This window comes from Protomyctophum parallelum, assembly GCF_964188405.1.
Source record: "Protomyctophum parallelum genome assembly, chromosome: 18".
Taxonomy (NCBI): Eukaryota; Metazoa; Chordata; class Actinopteri; order Myctophiformes; family Myctophidae; genus Protomyctophum; species Protomyctophum parallelum.
In genome coordinates, this window is record NC_139716.1 from 8,574,472 (window position 1) to 8,596,733 (window position 22,262).

General features: G+C 44.2%; 1 protein-coding gene across 1 annotated transcript; it reads left to right on the top strand.

The window, feature by feature from the left end:
• Window positions 1–3,008: 3,008 nt before the first annotated feature.
• Window positions 3,009–3,665, top strand: LOC310875941 (OCIA domain-containing protein 1-like; the record flags this gene model as incomplete). The annotated part of the gene is made up of 1 exon (XM_083789375.1): window positions 3,009–3,665. One exon carries the CDS (start codon window positions 3,009–3,011, stop codon window positions 3,663–3,665), a length of 657 nt encoding a protein of 218 aa, XP_083645501.1.
• Between the last annotated feature and the right edge of the window lie 18,597 nt (window positions 3,666–22,262).

The window sequence follows — 22,262 nt, forward strand, 5'->3', positions numbered from 1 at the left end:
GCAGAATGTAATATGACTGGCTGGTGTTCAGATTCTCAAAAGATTTTGACAAATTGAAAAGACTTCCAATTACTTATTTTTTTTACGTTTTCTACATTTGGACAGTTTTTAATACAGGACTACTACTTGGAGTTGGAACAGAGTATTTCTACATTGTGGTACCGTATACGTATTGCTACTTTTACAAAACAAAATGTGAATGTTCAGATTCCCCCCCCCCCCCCCCCCTCACTGGTATAAAGTTAATACATAAGAGACTGTAACTTGACTGAGTGTTGTTTGTGTGTGCGAGTTCAACAATTGCGGCCATTGAGTTCTCTCATTACACGGCGAGGCCATGAAGTGTCGGTTGATGTGTCTGGATCGGAACAGGCGTGGGGGAGCGGTGCGACGAGGAGGGAGACGGGATACTTTGGACGCCGCTGGAGATCTATTGCGGATAATAATTTCACGGTTCTCTGTGGGACGTTTGTGGAGGAAATTCCTGCAGTTCGCCAGCTTATGACATGAGAAATGAGTGAGTGGATTGCAGGGTATGAATGGGATAGAAGAGAGTTTACTGTATAAGCTTTGGAAAACAGGCAGAAGCTGACCTCATCAAATGGTACGGCCGTGCTCATTACTGGCATCAACAAAGGGTTTATTTCTCACTCGCACATTGTTGCTGTGGTGTGGAAACATTTATACTGCATGACCAAAACGCTTCCTTTTGTCCGGGAATGGATAAAAGAACGTGCATTTGAATGGAGCCAGTGGAGCTATTAGTTGCAGTATTGCAAGCTCGTGCATTACTTTTCATTTTGGTAACATTTTAACGCAGTGATTCCCAAACCTTTTCGCGTCAAGGACTGCCAAATTGGGCTGCGGACCCCCATCTGAAAAGAGTTTGTGCCTCCTGGACCACCTCAAGGCCGATATACACGTTTAGCTATTTCTGCGTGACACATGCATTTACGGGAAAACGTAAAAATAAAATAAAATAAAACTTTAAATGTGAATGCACAAGGTTTCTGCCATACAAGCAACAACAACAACAAGAATCAAAGCAGGTTGTTGGGGTGGGACAGGGGACAATTTCCCTGTCCGTCCGTCTGTGTGACGTGCATCTGTAGTTCAAGTATTTCGAGAACCGACCAACTTCAAACACAGCGAGTGAGTGAGTCGCTGACAACCTGAGGGGGTGCAGTGCCTGGCGTTGAGTCTAGGTCAGATAGGATAGGTGGCTGTCCAGAACCTCTAATCCGACCAATAATAATTATGCCCAAATATGGAGATCCAGTTTCCCGGAACCACCCGGATCTGCCTCTATTATGCTTTGTCGTACAATGGCAGCATACAAAAATACATGTGCTAAAACACGTTGTAATTTAACTAGACTACTTTTTTTTATTGTTCATTATCGCAATCGAGACACAAGTTTGAAATAATGGCGATAATGATTTTGAATTAAGTCACATCGCCCAGCCCTATACTGGGCAAAGTATAATAATCAAATAGGGGCGAAACCATAACCTCAAGTCCCACAGCGCCCACAACACAACCCATACAGAACTTAACATGCTCTCACACACACACTGCATACAGAACCCACAACCCACTACATAGTACAGACCTTAACATGTTCCCACACAAGAGGTCTCAACAGTGCCTTGAAGACAGACACCCACCCACGCTAGTTAAAAGATGTCTTTTTCATGGGTGAACATGCGTGCACGCACGCACACGCACGCGCAAGCACGCACACACACACTCTCTCTCTCTCTCTACCTCCCTCTCACACACACAAGGTCTCGACGGCGCCTTGAAGACAGACACCCACCCACACTAGTTAAAAGCCGTCTTTTTCATGGGTGAACACACACACACACACGCTAGCAAGAACTGTAGAGTACCGCTGGGGTTATAACGGGAGCTACGTAGCGATCCTCCTTCACAGTGGATGAAGAACAGTGTTCAGTGTGTTGATAGAGAGAGGCAAATTGATGGATACGGGAGCAATGCGGGTGTGTGTGATATCTCTCTCTCTCTCTCTCTAATATATATATATATTATATACACACATGTCATACACAGTATATATACTCTAGAGGTTTGGGCCTCTATGCAGCCTTCACATCTAGCAACCTAGGTCTGCACATCTATGCTATGCGCCCCTCACATCTCTCTCTCCCATCCCCGCTCTCCTCTCTACCTCCCTCTCACCTCCTTCTCCCCCCCCCCCTGGTCACAGGCTTTTCTGTTTTATACTTTTGTGTAATATTTAACATGCATTTTATAATATAGAAACCATGACTGTGCCCAATTCCAATTACAGGTCCAGAGGTGACCGTGCCTTTTCGGTGGCCGGGCCCAAACTCTGGAACTGTCTGCCCCTTCATATTAAGTCTGCTCCCTCCTTAGAGACCTTTAAGTCCTTACTCAAAACCCATTTCTTCTCCCTGGCTTTCAATGTTTGACCTAATTAACCTGTGTACTTTTTTGTGTTGCTTTGATTTTGTTTTACTATGTCACTTGTGTCATGTTTCCTGTACAGCACTTTGGTTGGCCTCCTGGTCTTTGAAAATGTGCTCTATAAATAAAATTTGATTTGATGACCAAATTTGGAGTCATACGTCAAGGGTATGTCACAGACGGCCGACGTCATTGTATACATGCATCTATTCGTACGACGTTGTCGCCAACATTATTTTCAACATGTCAACAATGTCCACCGTTTAAACCCAGGAGTGGGTAGCTTTCTATATTTTATAATATAGAAACCATGACCAAATTTGGAGTCATATGTCACAGGTATGTCACAGATGGCTGACATCATTGTACCTGCATCTATTCGTACGACGTTGTCGCCAACATTATTTTCAACATGTCAACAATGTCCACCGTTTAAACCCAAGAGTGGGTAGCATGTACCACAATGTAATCCAGCCTCTTTACTTATACCCCTTTGTTCAAAAAGACTATAACTACAGTAACTAACTAACTAACTAACTAACTGACTGCCTGGGGCAATGGGCCTGGACGTGGGAAACATGCATGGTCTCACAGAAGAGGAGAGAAGGGTCTTCAAGGAATGCAATCGGGAAAGTTTCAGGTACAGGTCTCTGCCCTATTCACTGGTTAGCATGTTCGTCACAGAAGTCCTGATTGCTCGAGGAACTCTGACCGCCTCGCGGCAGTTCGGCAGTCTACCCAAAGTCCTATTTGCAGGACTGTGCGGCTACCTGGCCGGGAAGATTTCGTACATGGAGACGTGCCGGGAAAAGTTCAAGAAGCTGGAGAACTCGCCAGTGGGGGAAGCCCTGAGGCAAAGGGCTCTACAGGGCTCTAGTGACCCAAACACCCGGCCATTTGATCATGGGCTCCGGCCCGCAGAACCCTCCAGCCACGGATCGGTTGACAGAAGTGAAGAGCCACCCCTGAAGCGAGGAGGGAGAGACGCCAGCCCTCCGGTCAAGTCCCACAGAGAGGGAGATGAAGGGTCCAGGAAGAAGGCCGTCCTCTATGATGATTTAAGGACGAAGAACAGAGAGAATTACGAGGACACGCGGAAGCCTGGAACCATGGTCAAAGGTGCCCCGCCCCCGGTGGAGACGGAGCCCGACAAGCGTCTGCCAAAGAAAGAAGTCAAGAAGAAGAACATCTATGGAGATGTTTGGGAGGAATGAATGTGTTCTTCTGCAGCAGTGGCTCCCAAACGTTTTAGCTCAAGACCCAAAAGAGAAATTCAACGTTTGCCCCGGGACACAAACTAGTGAAAATAGCTGATCTACAAGCGCCCACAGCGTCTCGAAGGGACACGTTGTGTGACTCCTATATTATAGTTAGTTTAGTTCTTAAAGATTTGTTTTCCAATTTACGGAATTTCTTAGATTGTTGTGTTATTTCTTCATGAAATTACTGAAAATGTTAGCATTTTTGGGTTTATTAAATAATAATAATTAAAAACAAAATAATGACCGTTCTGCTCCAATTAATCTGGATAACATGAAGATGAAATTGTTTGAACAGTTTTGCTAGGATAGATTCACTAATATGTCTTTGTACTTGGGGCCCAAGAGAAGGGGCGGTTTGAGCTCCCCTCGCTCCTCCTGATTGAAATGTTTTAGATAACTTGGGTCAACATCCCCATGAATTAGACAAACACTCAAACAGTTATGCTTTTTAAGTCTCTGGCCTTCCTGTTTCTAATCTTCTCTTAGCCAGATCGGTCCATATGGCGGTGTATCATTGTACTCGTGTTTCCTCTGCTCACCTTTTCTGTTACACAATACATTTCTATTATATACTAAAAGACACACATGGGAAAGTCCACTGGGAGCTACTCCGTTCTCATGTGATTCCCGAGATCCAAAGGATTTATTGAAATAGCTGCCTTTGGCAATGGCAAAATATTTCCTTTCAAGTTCCCCCCATTTGATATGCATCAGACCACAAACATGCGTATATCTCTCTTAATGCCAGTTCCATTTGTTGACCTGACTGGCATCCTAGTTTCAACATACTTTATTTTATTATAACTAGATGCTAGGTGCTTGGTTTACCTACAGTATGATCCCATTAGTGAGGCACTACACTGTCTCTCTACATCAAAGTATGTGTTTAACGAGCTTACTGTAAATCGGTCTGGATTAACCCATTCTGACCTGAGATCAGATTCATACCAGGTTTTCCACTGGACACACACTGGTCTGATGAACCCATTCTGACCTGAGATCAGATTCTAGAAATTTCAGTCGCTCTTCGATTTTTCAAAAATAGCAGACCTACAAGCTCGTATCGCGCCACTCGGTGGCGCGATATGAGCTTGTAGATCTGCTATTTTTAAATAGCTAAAGCATAACATGATGCTGACACCAAAATGGGTGCCCGTTCAGAATGGGTTAAGAGCTTCTGCTACATTGCACTTTTCAGCGTTTCACTTCACTTATGTGATAAAGAATATAAAAAAATTGCACTCAAAAGAGCCTAATGTACTCAAAACGTCGCTTAAAGGTAGCGCGGCTTCGACCTGGAGTGGATGAAACGTTTCTCCATTTCTGCTACAGCTCTACTTTCATCCAGCACCCGCCAGGGAAAACAAATAAAAGTAAGGCAGATTGGGCTTTTCCTGGAAAACAACAGGGTTCCCAGAGTAGAGTCGGGCCAAAGGGGCAGGGTTGAGCAGTGGTGGGGAAAAGTACTTACGTAAGTACCAATACCGCAATATAGAAATACTCTGTTACAAGTAAAAGTCCAGAGTTCAAAAAGTCCTGTTTCGTTTTAAGTTTTCAAATGTAATCTACAAGCTCGCAATGCGTCACATCGTGACCCGTTGTGAGCTTGTAGATCGGCTATTTTAACTTAAATGTACAAAGTAACTAGTAAATAACGTTTTCAAATAACCCATTCTGACCGGGCACCCATTTTGGTGTCAGCATCATGTTATGCTTTAGCTATTTAAAAATAGCAGATCTACAAGCTCATATCGCGCCACCGAGTGGCGCGATACGAGCTTGTAGGTCTGCTATTTTTGAAAAATCGAAGAGCGACTGACATTTCTAGAATCTGATCTCAGGTCAGAATGGGTTCATCAGACCAGTGTGTGTCCAGTGGAAACCTCGTATGAATCTGATCTCAGGTCAGAATGGGATAAATACAGTGGAGTAAAAGTAATGTGAGACGTTGGCGTGGTGCCAATACCGATGACGGCGTGTATGGGCCTCCTCTGCGAGGGCGTGGGGGTGAGGAGGTCGGGCAGGCGTCTGAAGACAGAGACGGCTCCGGTGAGCCGAGCGCCCACGCCGTTCACCAGCTGGGCCAACGTCTGCAGCGTGGGTGAGAACTGCACCTGCGGACGACAGACACAAACCTTATTCACATAAAACTACAGTAACTACAGTACAGTACACAACGCCGGTGTTGATTTCATCGGCTAAAACTATGACGAAAAAATGTCCGTAGACTACCTTTTTTTCACTGATGGAAAGTATTTTGAATATTTTTTAATTACAATTTACAATTTACAATTTAGGCATTTAGCAGACGCTCTTAATCCAGAGCGACTTACATTTAAGCAAGAACAAAAGCATGGGAATACATCACATAAAAGCATTTATCATGAAACATGCGTAAGCTAAGAAGGTGTCTAATGTGTCTTATATGGGTAGAGGCCTTGTATAACCCCCCCTGGGCTTCTTGCCTCCTCATGGCACTTTCCCTTTTTATATTTGTATGTTTTATTGTATTGTTTTTTATACTGTGCTAAATACTGTTTAGCTAAACTAAGCTATGGCCAGGCCCAGATTAACAATGGCATTTACTGGAGCTTAAGCACCTGCATGGCCTGCAGGGCCCTGTGCGAGACTATTTCAAATAGACTGTATTCACAGGTCACCGATTTCAATGTAACGCAACACAAGAACCCCCGCTAGTTTTGTTTTTGGGTCGTCCAGCAGTTTCTTATAACCACTCGGTGGGAGGACACTAAAACATAACGGATCCAGCGTCGGGGAGCAGCCTTAATACCTCCGAGGGAGCAGCGGCGATATAGTGCTGGCAGGGACGGATTAACCCCCATGAGGGCCCCTGGGCCGGTCATCTTTTGCAGGGCCCCCATAGCGCACGTGCGCGCAACATTTTTGTGTTTTTCCGTGTTTTTATCATGTTTTTGATCTAAATTTAACTAAGTCAATGGCCAATGAAGGTCCCCAGGAGCCCTTTTCAGGGCGTCAAACCTAGTACTGCATGGTCCAATTTCCCAGAAGGGCCCCTGAGAGCCAAGGGCCCCTGGGCCACGGCCCCACTGGCCCAATGGCTAATTTGTCCCTGAGTGCTGGTGGTGAACTGAATGCACGCGTGCCGTTCGCAAAGAGCCGTTCTTGGGCCTTTTGGTTTGGTGTAGCACCAGGGCCCTCGGAAGGATCGACTCAGCACTGGCTATGGTGACTAAAACTATGACTAAATATACGGACAATTTCATAGACAGATACAAACTAGACTAAAATATTAGGGAGCGACGGGTGCAGAAGAGATCCAGTAGAACTAAAAGACAAGACGCTTTATGTTTGGTTGCAAGATCTGCTATTGAAAATAGCAGATCTAGAAGATCTGCGACGTGTTGTGAGCTTGTAGATCGTCTATTTTCAGCATGCGACCAAGTGTAAAATCTGCCATTACGATGCCAAAATCAACTGTAGATTTAGTCGACTAAAATCTTATGATAAGTAGTGGACTAAAACTAGCCTGAAGGTAAAACATTTCAGATGACTAAAATATGAGTCAAACTTAACAGATTATTATTCAAAATGTGCTGTCAAAATCAACACTGATACACACATGCTAAAAGCACACACACACACACACACGTGAAGGGCATCGATTCCGTCAACGCTGGGTCTGCAGCGATGAGATTCACATTAACCTCGCTGCAAAATCAATGTCCTGTTGCCCGCGGGCAGGAGAAGGACACCTCCTGCTCCCCCTGTGTCTTCATTCACCTCCTGCTCCCCCTGTGTCCTCCTTCGCCCTCTGCTCCCCCTGTGTCCTCCTTCGCCCTCTGCTCCCCCTCCATCTTCCTTCACCGGCGGAGAAAGTCAAGCCCTGACTCCACCCCCATATCTCTTGCAAACGCCATTGATTTTTATGACATGAAACCAGGGGGGGCAGTCAAGCCAATAGTCTGAAGCCAGTAGGAAATCCTGACTTCCTGAAAGTTCATACTGTATAATGGCCTGTTGTGGCGCCGTCATTGGGCCAAAAAAAAACCCATATCTCCATAGAGGTCCAAGTATTTGGGCCCAACTTCACCTAGACTGTATTACCTTAATAAACATGGTCATGAATACTTTCTGCTTCCAAGTCACTAGTTTAAAGTCTCATTTCTCATGTCATAATATTCTTTTGGGAAAATTATGGTCCCATTTATTAAAAAGATGACCATAAAGTCGAGTATGTTCTGAGGGGCGTGGCTACCGTTACAGTCTATGATCGGGACCACCCCCCTGCTCGAGTCAAAATAAAAACCAATGAAGAAGAAGAAGGGGGGGGGGGAGTCCCGCCTCGTTGTCTGGTCTAGCCAATGGCCAGCTGGGCCCAAACGGATCTAGAAAGATGGCGATTTACTGACAGGCTTCATCTTACGTCCATATCAGACCCGGAGAAGGCTTTGTCCATATATTTTTTTACAGTCTATGCATGAAACTCATCCCTGCTTCTTTGTCCTGTTAACCCATTCTGACAGGGCACCCATTTTGGTGTCAGCATCATGTTATGCTTTAGCTATTTAAAAATAGCAGATCTACAAGCTCATATCGCGCCACCGAGTGGCGCGATACGAGCTTGTAGGTCTGCTATTTTTTGAAAAATCGAAGAACGACTGACATTTTTAGAATCTGATCTCAGGTCAGAATGGGTTAATCAGACCAGTGTGTGTCCAGCGGAAACATCGTATGAATCTGATCTCAGGTCAGAATGGGTTAAGCCTGCACGTCACGAGGCTGTCTGGACACGGACACGCGTGTGTGTTGCAAAACAATACGATACATAGTCAATGTTGCGGTTTTTATTTCGACATACTTTGATTCTTGAAAGTAAAATAGATTTTTCGATGCGGTTACTATATCGTTACACCCCCTATTCACACGTCATGCCATTGGCAAGACAGTGGATTGTCAGAACGTTGTCAGTGAGAAAGGAGGACATTTGCAAAGGTGTTGTTACGTAAATGCTATTCAGATCCTTTTTTTTTCTTTTTTTTTGTTGAAAGTGTTGAAAGGTTATTTTCAGTAACAAAGGAGAATAATTAGCAAGGCTAAACAGTAAAAAAGAACCTTGGGGGAAAACAAGTACTTCCAGAAAAAATGCAGGAAAAGTACAGGAAAGCCTGAAGTGTTGGAACGGTACAGTACATCTACAGTATACCTGTAGGTAGGGTGCACACAGTGCCTAAAACAAAGGCATTATGTGCAATAGTGTATTTTTTGTACCATCTTTTACAGCCATTGCAAGTGTTATCTTTTGCCATTTCTCTTGCCGAGGAGCAGCTGAATCCAGCTAACCCACCCATACAATGGGGATGTAACGATAAGGAATTGTGAATGTCTCCTTCAATCTTGTGGGTTTGACGTGTGGCCAGCCTCCCTCTCTCGTGTGTTCTTCTGACTCTCGTGCAAAGTCCCGTCCCGTCCCTGGCATGCATGCATAAGGCATGAGGGATGTGTCGCTCCTCATTCCTACACGGCTGGGTGTCGGCGTCTCTGTGATGGATAATGCTATCTCACATGTAAAATAATGTCCCGCCGCCACACATCCGACTGAGGCCAGAGTGTGTGGGCGTTTTTGTTTGTGCATGAGTTCGTGGTGGCGGTGGTGTGTGTGTGTGGTTGTGTGTGTGTGTGTGTGTGTGTGTGGTTGTGTGTGTGTGTTGGACAAGGACAAATGGCTGTTCTCCTGTTCCATCATGCCGTACAGAGTGCGGGGTGCTGACCCGTCCACACAGGGACTCTCAATGTGACTCAGACCTTGGAACCACAACAAACGGCAGGGCTTCACGTGCTTGAAAATGGATGAGTTTGTTCTGCTCCGTAATACGAGATGCCTGTCTCGTATGTGCACACGTGTGTGTGTGTGTGTGTGTGTGTGGTAACCTACGCGTACATACTGTATATGTTAGCTGGAGAAAGAATTACCGTATGTCGCTCGGAATCTGAAAAAAGTGAAGCCTGAGTTATGTGTATGCAACGTCCACACAGAAGACATTTCCAAAAGTTCACCGTACACGCGGAATTGTCTTAGGAAATGTGTCCACATGGAACCAACACGACCACTGAAAACGCCTGTAGTATACGTATATGCCACGCCTGTTAAGTGGCACTGTGTAAAGCTGCCACAAAGCACTAAAAAAAAAAGACAGAAGAAAGACATGGAGCATGCCCGTAAACGGTATAACAAACAGAGAATGCTGTTTTGTCCGTGTCCACTTGTTGCCGACGGTGGTCGTATAGGAGCAGTACTATGTCGATGTAAAAGCCCTGTCGCGCTGAGTATTGGAGGGGGGCGTTAAATGTTGTCATTGGTTAACACATTCTGACCTGAGATCAGATTTTAAAAATGTCTATTACATCCTGACAGTTTCATTATTAACCCATTCTGACCTGAGATCAGATTCTAAAAGTGTCTTCGATTTTTCAAAAATAGCAGACCTACAAGCTCGTATCGCGCCACTCGGTGGCGCAATATGAGCTTGTAGATCTGCTATTTTTCAATAGCTAAAGCATAACATGATGCCGACACCAAAATGGTTGCCCGGTCAGAATGGGTTAAGGAAAGATGCGCATTTGTTGCACACACGGCGACGCAAGGGTAGCGTCCTCATACTTTTTCACTCTGGGACTCCGGTATTAAAAACAAATACTTGAAGACCACTGCCCTATGGCAATGATTATTATACGACTATAGAGCTACGTATGTAACACTTATTTTAACGGAAAAAAAGTCACTTACTTATTCTTTCTAATCAAACTCAGGCTTGGTCGGGGGCAATGTCCCGACCCCCCCGTCCCGTGCTTTCATCAGCTATACCCTCACAACACATTCCTTATGCAGAGACTCACTGTGGTGGCCTTTTCACTGCGATAATGTGTCAGCATGCTTCCTGCAAACTGCAACCCTGCTATCGCGCAAGCTTGTGCGCGTGCACGCGCGTGTGTGTGTGTGTGTGTGTGCGTGCGTGTGCGTGCGCGTGTGCCCTTTCCCCTCTGCTTTCAAGGTCAGCATAAAGAAAGAAAAAAAAACAAGAAAAAAAAAACACCAGAACCAAACGGCTTTATTGTTCTTTTCAAACTGACCTTTACCTCAGGATAGAGATAGTGAAAATCCACTGCCTTGGCACTAATTCAACAACCATTCCACCCCCCCCCCCCTACCACCACCACCACCACCACCCACACACCCTTTCTCAATCTCTACTTTCCTTTGCAGATGTTATTACTGAACAGCTGTGGTTTAATAGATATCCGCACCGCGACCTTAAAATCCTGTGACCTTGACCCCTGACGTTAGTGTGTGTGTGTGTGTGTGTGTGTATGTGTGTGTGTGTGTGTGTGTATGCGCACGCATTCGTGCGTGTGTAGGTGGGAAGTGAGTTATTATCAGTCGATGCCCCCGACGGAACATAGGAGGAGAAGAAAATAGTCGATCTGCGAGCACTCGCCGTGTCAAGTTTGCGACGCGCGGAGAGCTTGTAGAGCGACTATTTTCAGAGAAAGATATTCGATGACGAGGGGGGAAAAAGAAGCAGACCAAGTAGAGAACCCTGGGGTACACCGGCCAGTGAAATATACAGGTGGTTAAATTGTCACCTTTGCACCAATCTGGGAACCCGGGAGTGATTTAGTAACGTTCGACGACTGGATAATATGCTGTGAGAATGTGAATGAAGACGGAGCGCGCAGGCTCGTTACCATGGCTACGGATATAAACAGTCACTTGGTAACGGCGCTGTCTCGCTGAGCGTGGCGGTGCCGAGTGAAATTATTTGTACAAGCACTTATCAATAGAGACTCCCATGTGGTCGGTGCGGATGTATAAATAGGATGATATAATTAATGCGGTTGAATAACTTTTGATAGTCTCACTGTTGCCTCTCGCAAATTTCCAAATGCTCCCGTCTGTCATACAGCCTGGAGCAGGGAAGCTCTGATCATGAGCAAAATATAAAGTGATATTGAAGCCTCCCCCCCCCCCCCTTCTGTTTCGTCTTTACATTCGCGCAAATTTATCCTAATATAAATCAAAATGATCAAAGTATATATACTGTATATAGCTTGCTGCTTAGCAAGATATTCTAAAATATATTTGTGTGAACGGAAATGCCAGCTTCCTTGCTCGGATTTCGGGAGGTGTAGTTCCAGACTCTATATATGCAACGGATGTGTAAAAAGGTCATTCTAAAACGGGTAGTCCCAATACTTCATTCTGATTGGCTGGTTACCGTCACGTGACCGGTGTAAATTTCACCGATAACCCACTCCTTCAATCACTTTGTATCAAACTGCAGCCTTGTAGCTGAACTGGGGAAGGGGAGCGCTTGATTGCTTTACAAACACATGCCGTGCGGGCGTCTAAGCACCGCCCGGCTCATATGACTGTGAATGGGTATTTTACACTGGCTGGGAGGTAGAAGACCCTCCGCTCCGCGTCGGGTCTGCCTACGCTCCCAGGCAGTGTAAAATACCCGGTAACCTGAGACCTCTCGTGGCTTATTGCTTAATCGTCTCCCTTACCTTGGCACTGGTCCCGTCGGCCTTGGGCCGCAGCACCACCTCCAGCCTGAAGGTGGGTTTGGGCGCCGTCTTCTTGTCCCCCGTCACGGCCCGGGACAGCTCCTGCAGGGAGCGCTTCACATTGAGCCTCAGCGCCTCCTCCACCAGGCGGTCCACGCGCTCCGTGTGGCCCGCCCACTGCTGCTGGACCTGAGGAGCAGCAACACGTTACTTTAACCCATTCTGACCTGAGATCAGATTCATACGAGGTTTCCGCCGGACACACACTGGTCTGATGAACCCATTCTGACCTGAGATCAGATTCTAAAAATGTCACAGTCCTTCTTCGATTTTTCAAAAATAGCAGACCTACAAGCTCGTATCGCGCCACTCGGTGGCGCGATATGAGCTTGTAGATCTGCTATTTTTCAATAGCTAAAGCATAACATGATGCTGACACCAAAATGGGTGCCCGTTCAGAATGGGTTAAGCCCATTTAGACCTGAGTTAAAAACATTCACTTTGAAAGAATATATATTCAAAGATTTGCGCCACATTTTTACGCTTTTTCAAACAATAGCAGACCTACAAGCTCGTAGCGCGCCACTCGGTGGCGCGCTATGAGCTTGTAGATCTGCTATTTTTTCAATAGCTAAATTATAACTAGGGCCGGGACTAATTGCGATTAATTTAGATTAATTAACTACAGAAAAATTAATCGCGATTAACTACAGATAAATTAATCACACATTTTTTTTCACCGCGGAACGTTTCTCACTGGGCGCTTTTCTATAGTACTGAAAACTGGAAATAATAAAAAGTCACCCCATTTTGTGTTGCCTAGAACTGGAAGTCTGACAAAAAACAGTAACAATAATGTAAGTACAGCTTTGTGATGTCACTGAGATGTACTTGTTACTGTTACTAATTTTTTTTCAGACCTCCAGTTCTAGGCAACACAGAATGGGGTGACTTTTTATTATTATTTCCACAACAGGTATATTAATGACAGTAAAATGTTGAAAATGAGTGGTATCCTGTAGTCACTATTCGTTGATTCACTGGGATACCTGAAAAAACATTTAAAAAAAAAAGGTTTCTTGCTGTTCTCGGGTTGAATATTGATATGCGATTAAAATGCGATTAATCTAGATTAATTAATCGCAAAGCCTCTGATTAATTAGATTTTTTTTTTTAATCGAGTCCCAGCTCTAATTATAACATAATGTTTAAAACACCAAAAGAGTTCCCGACCCAAAATGGGTTAGTTATAGGGCTCTAACGTATGCCATGCCTTACCCGCAAGTATTACACTTTATCCGTGAATTACTCATTTAGGAGCTTCCACTATGCATAAACGTTATCTTTGCGGCCACACAACCCCACTATTCATTTTGCCCGACTGCTCACAACGTTCTGACTAAAATGCATTTTGGCGGACCTTGATGTCGTCGTGAAATGCCTGACTTTGCACTTGGTCGCATGCTGAAAATAGCCTGCTATTTCCAGAGCACAACCAAACATAAAATGACTTAACCCTTGGACTACCAATCCCAATTTTTTTGTTTGGGTAACAAATTGGCATATTTTTAATTCATCGTTTTAACATACAAGAAAGATCTGGTGGTTTGAACAGATGTTTTTTTTTTTGCTAGTGTATTCTCTCGAATTGCCACCAGATGGCGGGAACGCACCATTATGCTGATTTTGGCCAAAATAGACGGATCTTCCTAAGTCACTTCCGGTTCAACGATCAACAACATCCGGCAGTATTTTGACCCTAGTCACTAGCTTGGCTGGTCCGGATTGCTAAGCTAATGCTATATTTTTCATAACCAAGTCAAATGAACCTCAAATCAACCCCAAAACATCGCAAAATATCACATTTTTTACAGCGACGCACATAGAGACGGCGCGCGTGCACGATAGCGCACGATCACGCGGATTTCGGCCGTTTTCTGGTAAATTACATCCAACATTAGTGATATTAGTGAAAAATATAAATTTTTGCTCCTTGAACCCTAGATAACTGACATTGATTGACATTCCGTTAATTCCGTGAACGGGAGGTTTGAATTTTTAGAAATATTCAGTTTTTTTCGTTAATTGCAGCCCAGGGGTTTATTGTCTCCTCTAGTCACTCCCTAGTATCATTTTAGTCAAATATTTATTTGTTGACGAAATTGTCGCTTATTATTGTAGCTTAGATTTGATTCAGTTATTATTTAGTTTGTCAGTGAAAAAACGTAGTTGACAGACTTTTTTTTTTCCGTGTCGTTTTTATCAGACGAAATCAACACTGACCCGCAGAGACAACTCATTAGATACAGCTGCAGACTTAACCCATTAAGACCCGAGGCCAGGTTCTATAAATGCTCTCTAAATGATTAATGAGAAAATGTTGGCGCAATGGCGCTCAAACCGTTTCATGTCAATGAAGGACCTCAAAAATTACACTACACACGTTCGGCCGCTGACCCCCCCATCTCAAAATGTTTCGTTCCAGGGATCCCCAGAAGCATTTGAAGTAAAAAATGTTGTAGAAAAAGGACAAAAAAAAGGATCTACAAGCTCATAGAGTGGCATAAAGTGACGCGCTATGAGCTTGTATATCTGCTATTTTTTGAATATCCAAAGTAAAAAAAAAATGGTTAGAGTGGTTGCACAGATGCTTTGCCGGTTTTAACGGGTTAAGAGCACTAATCCGCTTAGGAGGCGGAGGGAGGGGTGGGGGAGGGCGGAGGGAGGGGTGGGGGAGGGCGTTGGGTGGGTGCTAGTGGAGAGAGAGGGGTGGGGGGGGGGCATTGGGTGGGTGCTGGTGCCCGGTGGTGGCATGGAATAATATATACTGTATACACTGGATGGTGCTGGGAAAAAGATTTACTGTCTCACTGGCATTATCTCGGGGGTTTTGGATTGAGCTCTGAACAGCTGGCGTATCCTCCGATCTTCTTTGCTTCAGCCTGTCTGGTGACGTCATTCGGTAAAACGGGTTGATAGTTAAATTAAGTGGTTTTTTCCCCCCCATCTACCGTATTAGTGACTTAATATCGTCTCCTGATCAGTCCCAGGCTTATAACCACTTAAACCCCATGTATACTTACTGTACTTACCAGTGGTGGAAAGTAACTTATATGTAGGCTACTCAAGTACTGTACTTAAGTATAATTTTGAGGTATTTGTACTTTACTTGAGTATTTCCAATGTTCAAAACTTTTAGTACATCTCAGGCAATTATTGTACTTTTACTTTTTGATTATTATCACAAAACATGCATTAACCACTTCAGTCATACCTACCTACCTACCTACCTACTGCAATTATCGAACCTGACTCTGCCAGATTGGGGCGGTATTAATTCACAAGTTCACAATAATACAGCCTCTAACTGGGATCGCTCAGGATTGGCGTTGAACCGCCCCCGTGTCTGGGACAAACCAATCAGCGGCAGCTGAAAAGCACCTGTTGCAATTGTTATTTCCTGGACAATCATCCTCTATTCTTGAAAGCAAGCGAATACATGACCTACTCATCTGACACGATAGTGAGTGTTTTTTTTTTAAGTGTCGCTATCAGCCTGCGTTCCTTAGCGCTTGTGTCGTTCACGGCCCCACGGGGGTCATTTAGTTTCCTCCTGCGCAGCTACCATTATGTCATGTAGACACATTATGATTGACAGACGGTCCCATCCAATCACCTGCCAAGAAGCTTGAACAAATGGACGGCTTTCTTCAGCGATTGAGCTACAGAAAAAAGAACGTTGTTGTGAAACAAAATGTGATTGATTAAAGCTCAGCTCAAGACCCACTTCTACAACATTGCCTTTTATTTTTTATTCTTCATGTCCTCACTGTACTGCATTACTGCTTGTTTTTTAATGTCGTTGCCTTGCTTTTCTTTTATTCTCCATTGTTCTGTAAAGCACTTTGAGCTGCATTTCATGTCATGAAAGGTGCTATACAAATAAAGTTTTATTATTATTATTATTATTATTATTGTGAAGCAAGTGTCTCTTCCATCAGGCGGAGTCAGGTTAGGTTTTACACACTTTCCCCCAGGCATATATTGTCCATGTTATTATAGGCAAAAATACAAAATAAAGTGGAAAAACTACAAGCTCTACAAGCTGGGTGTCATAGGGCTTACGTGGTTTTCAATGAATAATTTATTACTTCCAGTTATTAAAATGAATCTAGCGTGACGGAGCCTGCTTTGCTTTCTACTAGAGAGTTGTAAATTGATTGTGAACAGACCTAAGGTTATATAGGCCTGTCACAATGACTAGATAATCGCCAGCTCATAATCACAATTATTGTGATAATCATCAGGATTGTATACATTGATCTGCCCAAATTAATCTGTTGAAATATCTCCATATACATTATCAAACATTGAAAACAAAATGTGTGGAAATAGCAGACCTATAACTTTGGCCTACTTTGGGCTTATGCCATTATTTTGATTATACCCGTTATTGCCACCATTACGGGATTTAGAATGTTGCATAACAATGGATTGGCACGGCCGTTTGAGTCGCTTGAGTTTTATTTTATTTGTTTTATTAAGTTTACCATGGCCTTTATAGCCTACCTATGCACTATGTTCCCATGCACTTATGGAATTCCCTTTTGTTTTTGATATATTGTACTTTTCTGACATTTTTGTCTCCACCAGGCCGAAGGCATGTGGGGAGAGTATGTTTTGCACTCCGTCCGTCCGTCCGTCCGTGTGTCCGTCCGTCCGTTAGCAGCTAATCTCGGCCACCGTTAACCCGGTCGATGCCAAATTTTGCACACACACTCCCTGGATGCCAACGATGAACCTCTGCCCCAAACTTTCCAGAACGGCCTGTTATAGCGCCACCAGGAGGCCACTTTGTGCAAAACAAGTTTTTGCACAGTACACCTACAGATTTTGTCCAAACATCACGCAAATTGGTACACAGTCTCTCTAGAGCCATTCAACGAAACGGGGTCTTTCAGATTTCTCAGACTCCATCCTGATTGGTTAAGATTGGCTTCCAAAGTTCACAGGAGTGCTCAGTTTCAAACAAAATGCTGCAAATCATGAACACATCGCATGATTTCCTTGAAATTGTGCACCCACATTCCCACTAGGCCGAGGACGAAATGCCACATGAACAATTTCAACTCAGCCTCAAGGTGGCGCTATAACTGGCCCAAAAGTGTTTTTACCTCTAACTGCACGAATCTGTGGATCACTTTGTATGCCAACTCCCTAGAGGCCAAGGAAAAACCTTTGTCTGGAATTTTTCACATCTGCTCTTTATAGCGCCACCAGGAGGCCGACATATGTAAAACACATTTTCTATTATTACTCCTTCAGATTTTATCCAAATTTCACGCAAATCGGTACACATGATCTCCATAGTCATGTGATCAACACAGGTTTGTTTGATTTCTCATATTCCAAAATGATTGGCCACGATTGGCTCCTACAGTTTTCAGGAGTAGCAAATGGCCACAACTCCTCACGAGTCAACGCAGCGTCCGATTGCGATGAAACTGTGCACGCATATTCCCACTAGGCTGAGGAAGAATCCTGGTGGAGACCTGTGCCGATTGGCACTTTATCTAGTTTATATAATGCTTTTCCTTCCTTTTATTTTTTTGCTTTCATTTATCTTCCTATCCTCTTCTTTTGCCTCGATGTATGCTCCTGTGATGTGAAGCACTTTGGTTCGACCTCGGTCGTTGGAAATGTGCTATACAAATAAAGTTTGATTTGATTTGATTTGATTTGATTGAATGAGTTAAATGGAATTTATATGTTCCGATGATCAATGCCAAAAACACAATTAAATCGTTCATCTTAATTATTGTACGTGAAGTAATGGTGGAGGTAAAGGTGGTGACGGTGACGGGGCTCACCTCGGCTCCGTCTGTGCGGAAGGGAGCGTGGACTTGGTTCATGAGCTTAACGATGTCCTGGTGCGCCGAGCGCAGCCTCTGCAGCTGCCTCTGTCGGTGGACCTTCTGCTCCTCCTCGAATTCCAGCACCCTGCCAACCAGGACGGGAAGAATACAATGTGGGAATGGAGGGTTCTGCGCGTGACATCATCATCATCATCATACCCGGAGGTTATGTGGGAACAGCTAATGAGTGGCAAACAACCACTTTCTAGCCTTGACAGCCCCGACATCCAAGCAGAAAAGTCCTGTCTGGTTCCATTAAACAATGTTAAACGATGTTAAACTAACTTTGTCACTCGATTTGCGACTCACTTCATGCATATACCCTCTATAGAGTGCTACACACCAGTAGTAATTTTTTGAGGGGTCAAGAACCCCCAAATTAATTATTATTATTATTATTATATTATATTATGAATTAGTATTTGGCTGGGAAGCTTGAAGATCTGCAATTTTCACTAGTTTTGGTTCCGGTCTAATTTCTCTTTTGGGTCACAGGTTAAAATGTTTGGGAACCACTGATCTATGGCAGTTCCAGGGGGTCCCCTGCTAAATTATATAGATAGGAACCAAATGGACTCTTATGGGTCTGTAAGTCAGACGGGGCCTTTCAGAAACAAGACGTCAATGTGTGAAATGAGATTTTAAACTGATCGTTACCCGACAGGAAAGAAAAAACTAAAAGTCTTGTGTCTGGCATCAATGAACACCGGCAATGCCTCTGAACTGAAGGCGATATCTTCATGTTCATATAAAAAAGCTTTTCATGGTGAAACCCTAACAACAAAACTAAGCATAGCAGGCAGTAATACACTCGTAATCAAACGCGCTGGAACAAGGCGGGCTTTCAAAGGGTGCTGATGAAAAGCCGACCTCTGAGGTATATCCGAGAGGCACAATAATGCTACAAGACAGGCTTTTTGTATTGTGTGTTGTATTTGCTAGGGATTCCATACAGTGTGTCTAGTGCTACACAAGAATTGAGATTCTCACATCATCCATTTTCCATGAAAATATGTATTGTCTTTTAGTCTGTATAGTTTGCTGTCGGACATTTCTACATTAAAAAAGTGGCACCTGGAGGAGCCAACTGTACTGTGGCTTTGAACAGACAATATCAAAGTGCTCAGATTGCATAATTTTTTAGTAACTAAAGTAACTAAAATGAATTGGGCAGCCAACTAGTGCTGCCCGATTCTTGCTCGATTTTAGAAATAAGATTGGGATCATATATATTTATTTTGATTAACCCATTCTGAACGGGCACCCATTTTGGTGTCAGCATCATGTTATGCTTTAGCTATTGAAAAATAGCAGATCTACAAGCTCATATCGAGTGGCGCGATACGAGCTTGTAGGTCTGCTATTTTTTTGAAAAATCGAAGAACGACTTCTAGAATCTGATCTCAGGTCAAAATGGGTTCATCAGGACCAGTGTGTGTCCGGCGGAAACCTCGTATGAATCTGATCTCAGGTCAGAATGGGTTAACCCGCGCAGCACTAGTGTCTGTGGTTACCTGTATGCCGTCTTGCCATCCACTCTAACCAATAAGGTTTCACTGATCTGACGACAGTGGCTGGAGATGGCCAGGTTGGCTGCCTTGTATCTGTCCACGATAGACTGGACCTGCCGTATATGGGGCGAGAGAGAGAGAGAGAGAGAGAGGTATAGATAGATCAGGTATAGATAGATAGATCATCATTGATATTACTGTATGTCTTTAGAGTTCAAACATGAAATCTCTGCCTCCGTCATAGAGCTCCCAGACGAATCGGGTTATGTCAATTTATACTAAACCTGCCGTTATCCCTGCATAACTTGCTGCTCATTGGTTCTCAAAGTGGGGTCGGGGGACCCCCAGGCGGTCCCCAGCAAAACAAGTTAATCTAGCATCACAATGTAGCCACTTTATCCATGTTGTTAGCCCTCCAAGCAGAACCCAATGCTACTGAAGTTTCTGACATTTTGTTCGACCCAGTGCATTGGGTCCTGTTGCATCAGTATCCTGCCACCTGGTACGCGGCCATTCATAAAACATAAACAACATGGAAAACGCCTGTCTGCGCTCTTTGACGACATTTTTCCGTGTGAGGCTTTCTGAATATGTGAAGTATAAGTTCCCATACATGCCGTTGCGAATATCTCCTGTGGCGCGGAAGCCGTTAAGTATTTTTTATCTTTGTTTGACCGATTTGGTCGCTTTGATTCTTCTCTTCCTTCCTTGTTTATTGACACCTCATTGTACCGCCTATCTGGCTAGCTAGTGGCGCTATAGCTATGACAGAGCAGATCAGAGGCAGGGACATAGCCGCACAAGCCAACCGCACACCGGGAGGCGGTACAATAAACGGTAAACAAACAAGAAGAAATAAATCGACCAAATCGGTCAAACAAAGATTAAAAATACTTAACGGCTTCCGCGCCACAGAAGATATTCGCAGCGGAATGTATAGGTACTTAAAGTTCACGAATTTAGAATAACTCAAAGACAAAAAGGCCGTCAAACGGCGCAGATACGATGTTAGAGAGAATATGAATGTCCGCGTTCCAGAATTCCCATACGAAAATATAGTTATGAACAGGGACCCTACATAAAACTCATCAAAATTTCAGAAAAGCTTTATGGAGGGTCCCGAAAGGGGCTACCATGTTGTATACGTTGACTATTTAAAAAAATGGCAAATGTACAAGCTCATACAGCAGCACGTAAGCGCGTCACTTTGTGCTGTGTAAATCAAAGTATTTGGAAAACGTTTAATATTTTGGAAAGTGTTCTCTTCTGGGCGTCCCTGGCACAACATATTTATTTTCAGATGGGGGTCCGCGTGGCCAAATACATATCAATGTGGGGGTCCTCGAGTCTCGACAACAAAAAACGTTTGAGAAGCTATGTGGTAGGGAGAGGAAGAATTAAGAGCAAGACAGAGAGAGAGAGTGAGAGAGAGAGAAGAGAGTTTGTCAGTGAGTACAGGAAGCACAGGGGAGTAACAAAGAATAATGGCATAGGAAAAAAGTTATTGGGACTTGGGAAAGAAAAAAACAGGACCCACGGGTCCCCTATAGAGGCTTTGACAGTGCACTGTCCTCTCCTTCCACCCCCGAAAAACACAGACCCACCTTTCCATGCCAAAAAATGATCCCTCTTTGCTTCCCTGTGCACGCTCCGGTCCCAACAACCCCCTCTCCTCTCTCTCTGTGTGTTTCTCCACATCTGAGAGGAGGCTCATTACATAGGGATGTCATGGATCTGACATCTCCAACACGACAAGAGACTCTCACATCCTCCCCCTCTCTCTCTCTGGTTTGAATTACAACAGAGAGGCCTTATCCTGACAGCATCGGGCCGACTTACATCCGAGACTTTCCTGTTCAATTTGCCAAAGCACAGAGTAGGCTCCAGTGATGTCGCTACCTATCCCATTCTGACCTGAGATCAGATTCATACGAGGTTTCCCCCGGACACACACTGGTCTGATGAACCCATTCTGACCTGAGATCAGATTCTAAAAATGTCAGTCGCTCTTAGATTTTTCAAAAATAGCAGACCTACAAGCTCGTATCGCGCCACTCGGTGGCGCGATATGAGCTTGTAGATCTGCTATTTTTCAATAGCTAAAGCATAACATGATGCTGACACCAAAATGGGTGCCCGTTCAGAATGGGCTATACATGCAGTCATGCAGTACACACTGCGAGCAGGGCAGCACGCCGAGGGGGGCAACAAAATGGACCAAAAAGTGCCAAGCCGACCCTCAAAATAACAATTTTCTTCGCGGCTCCGCCATGTAATGACGAGCGGCTGTGTGTGCGTCCTCATACAAACAGTGAAGATAGCCGAACCAGCACAAAGGCCTCTGCCCAGGCACTGGACCTGATCAGCCCTAGATTTATCCAAATATGGAGCTGGCCTGTTCTGACATCACAATGATGGCTCTGGAATCTGCATATATGGGCATAAAAAGGGACACAGACGTCATAACTGGGTGGTCATGTTCATTTCCAACTTGCATCGTTCCAAGTAGGCCAGTGGCCCAGCAACGGGGCACTGCTCTATGTTACTACAACAAGACATGCATTAACCACAGACAT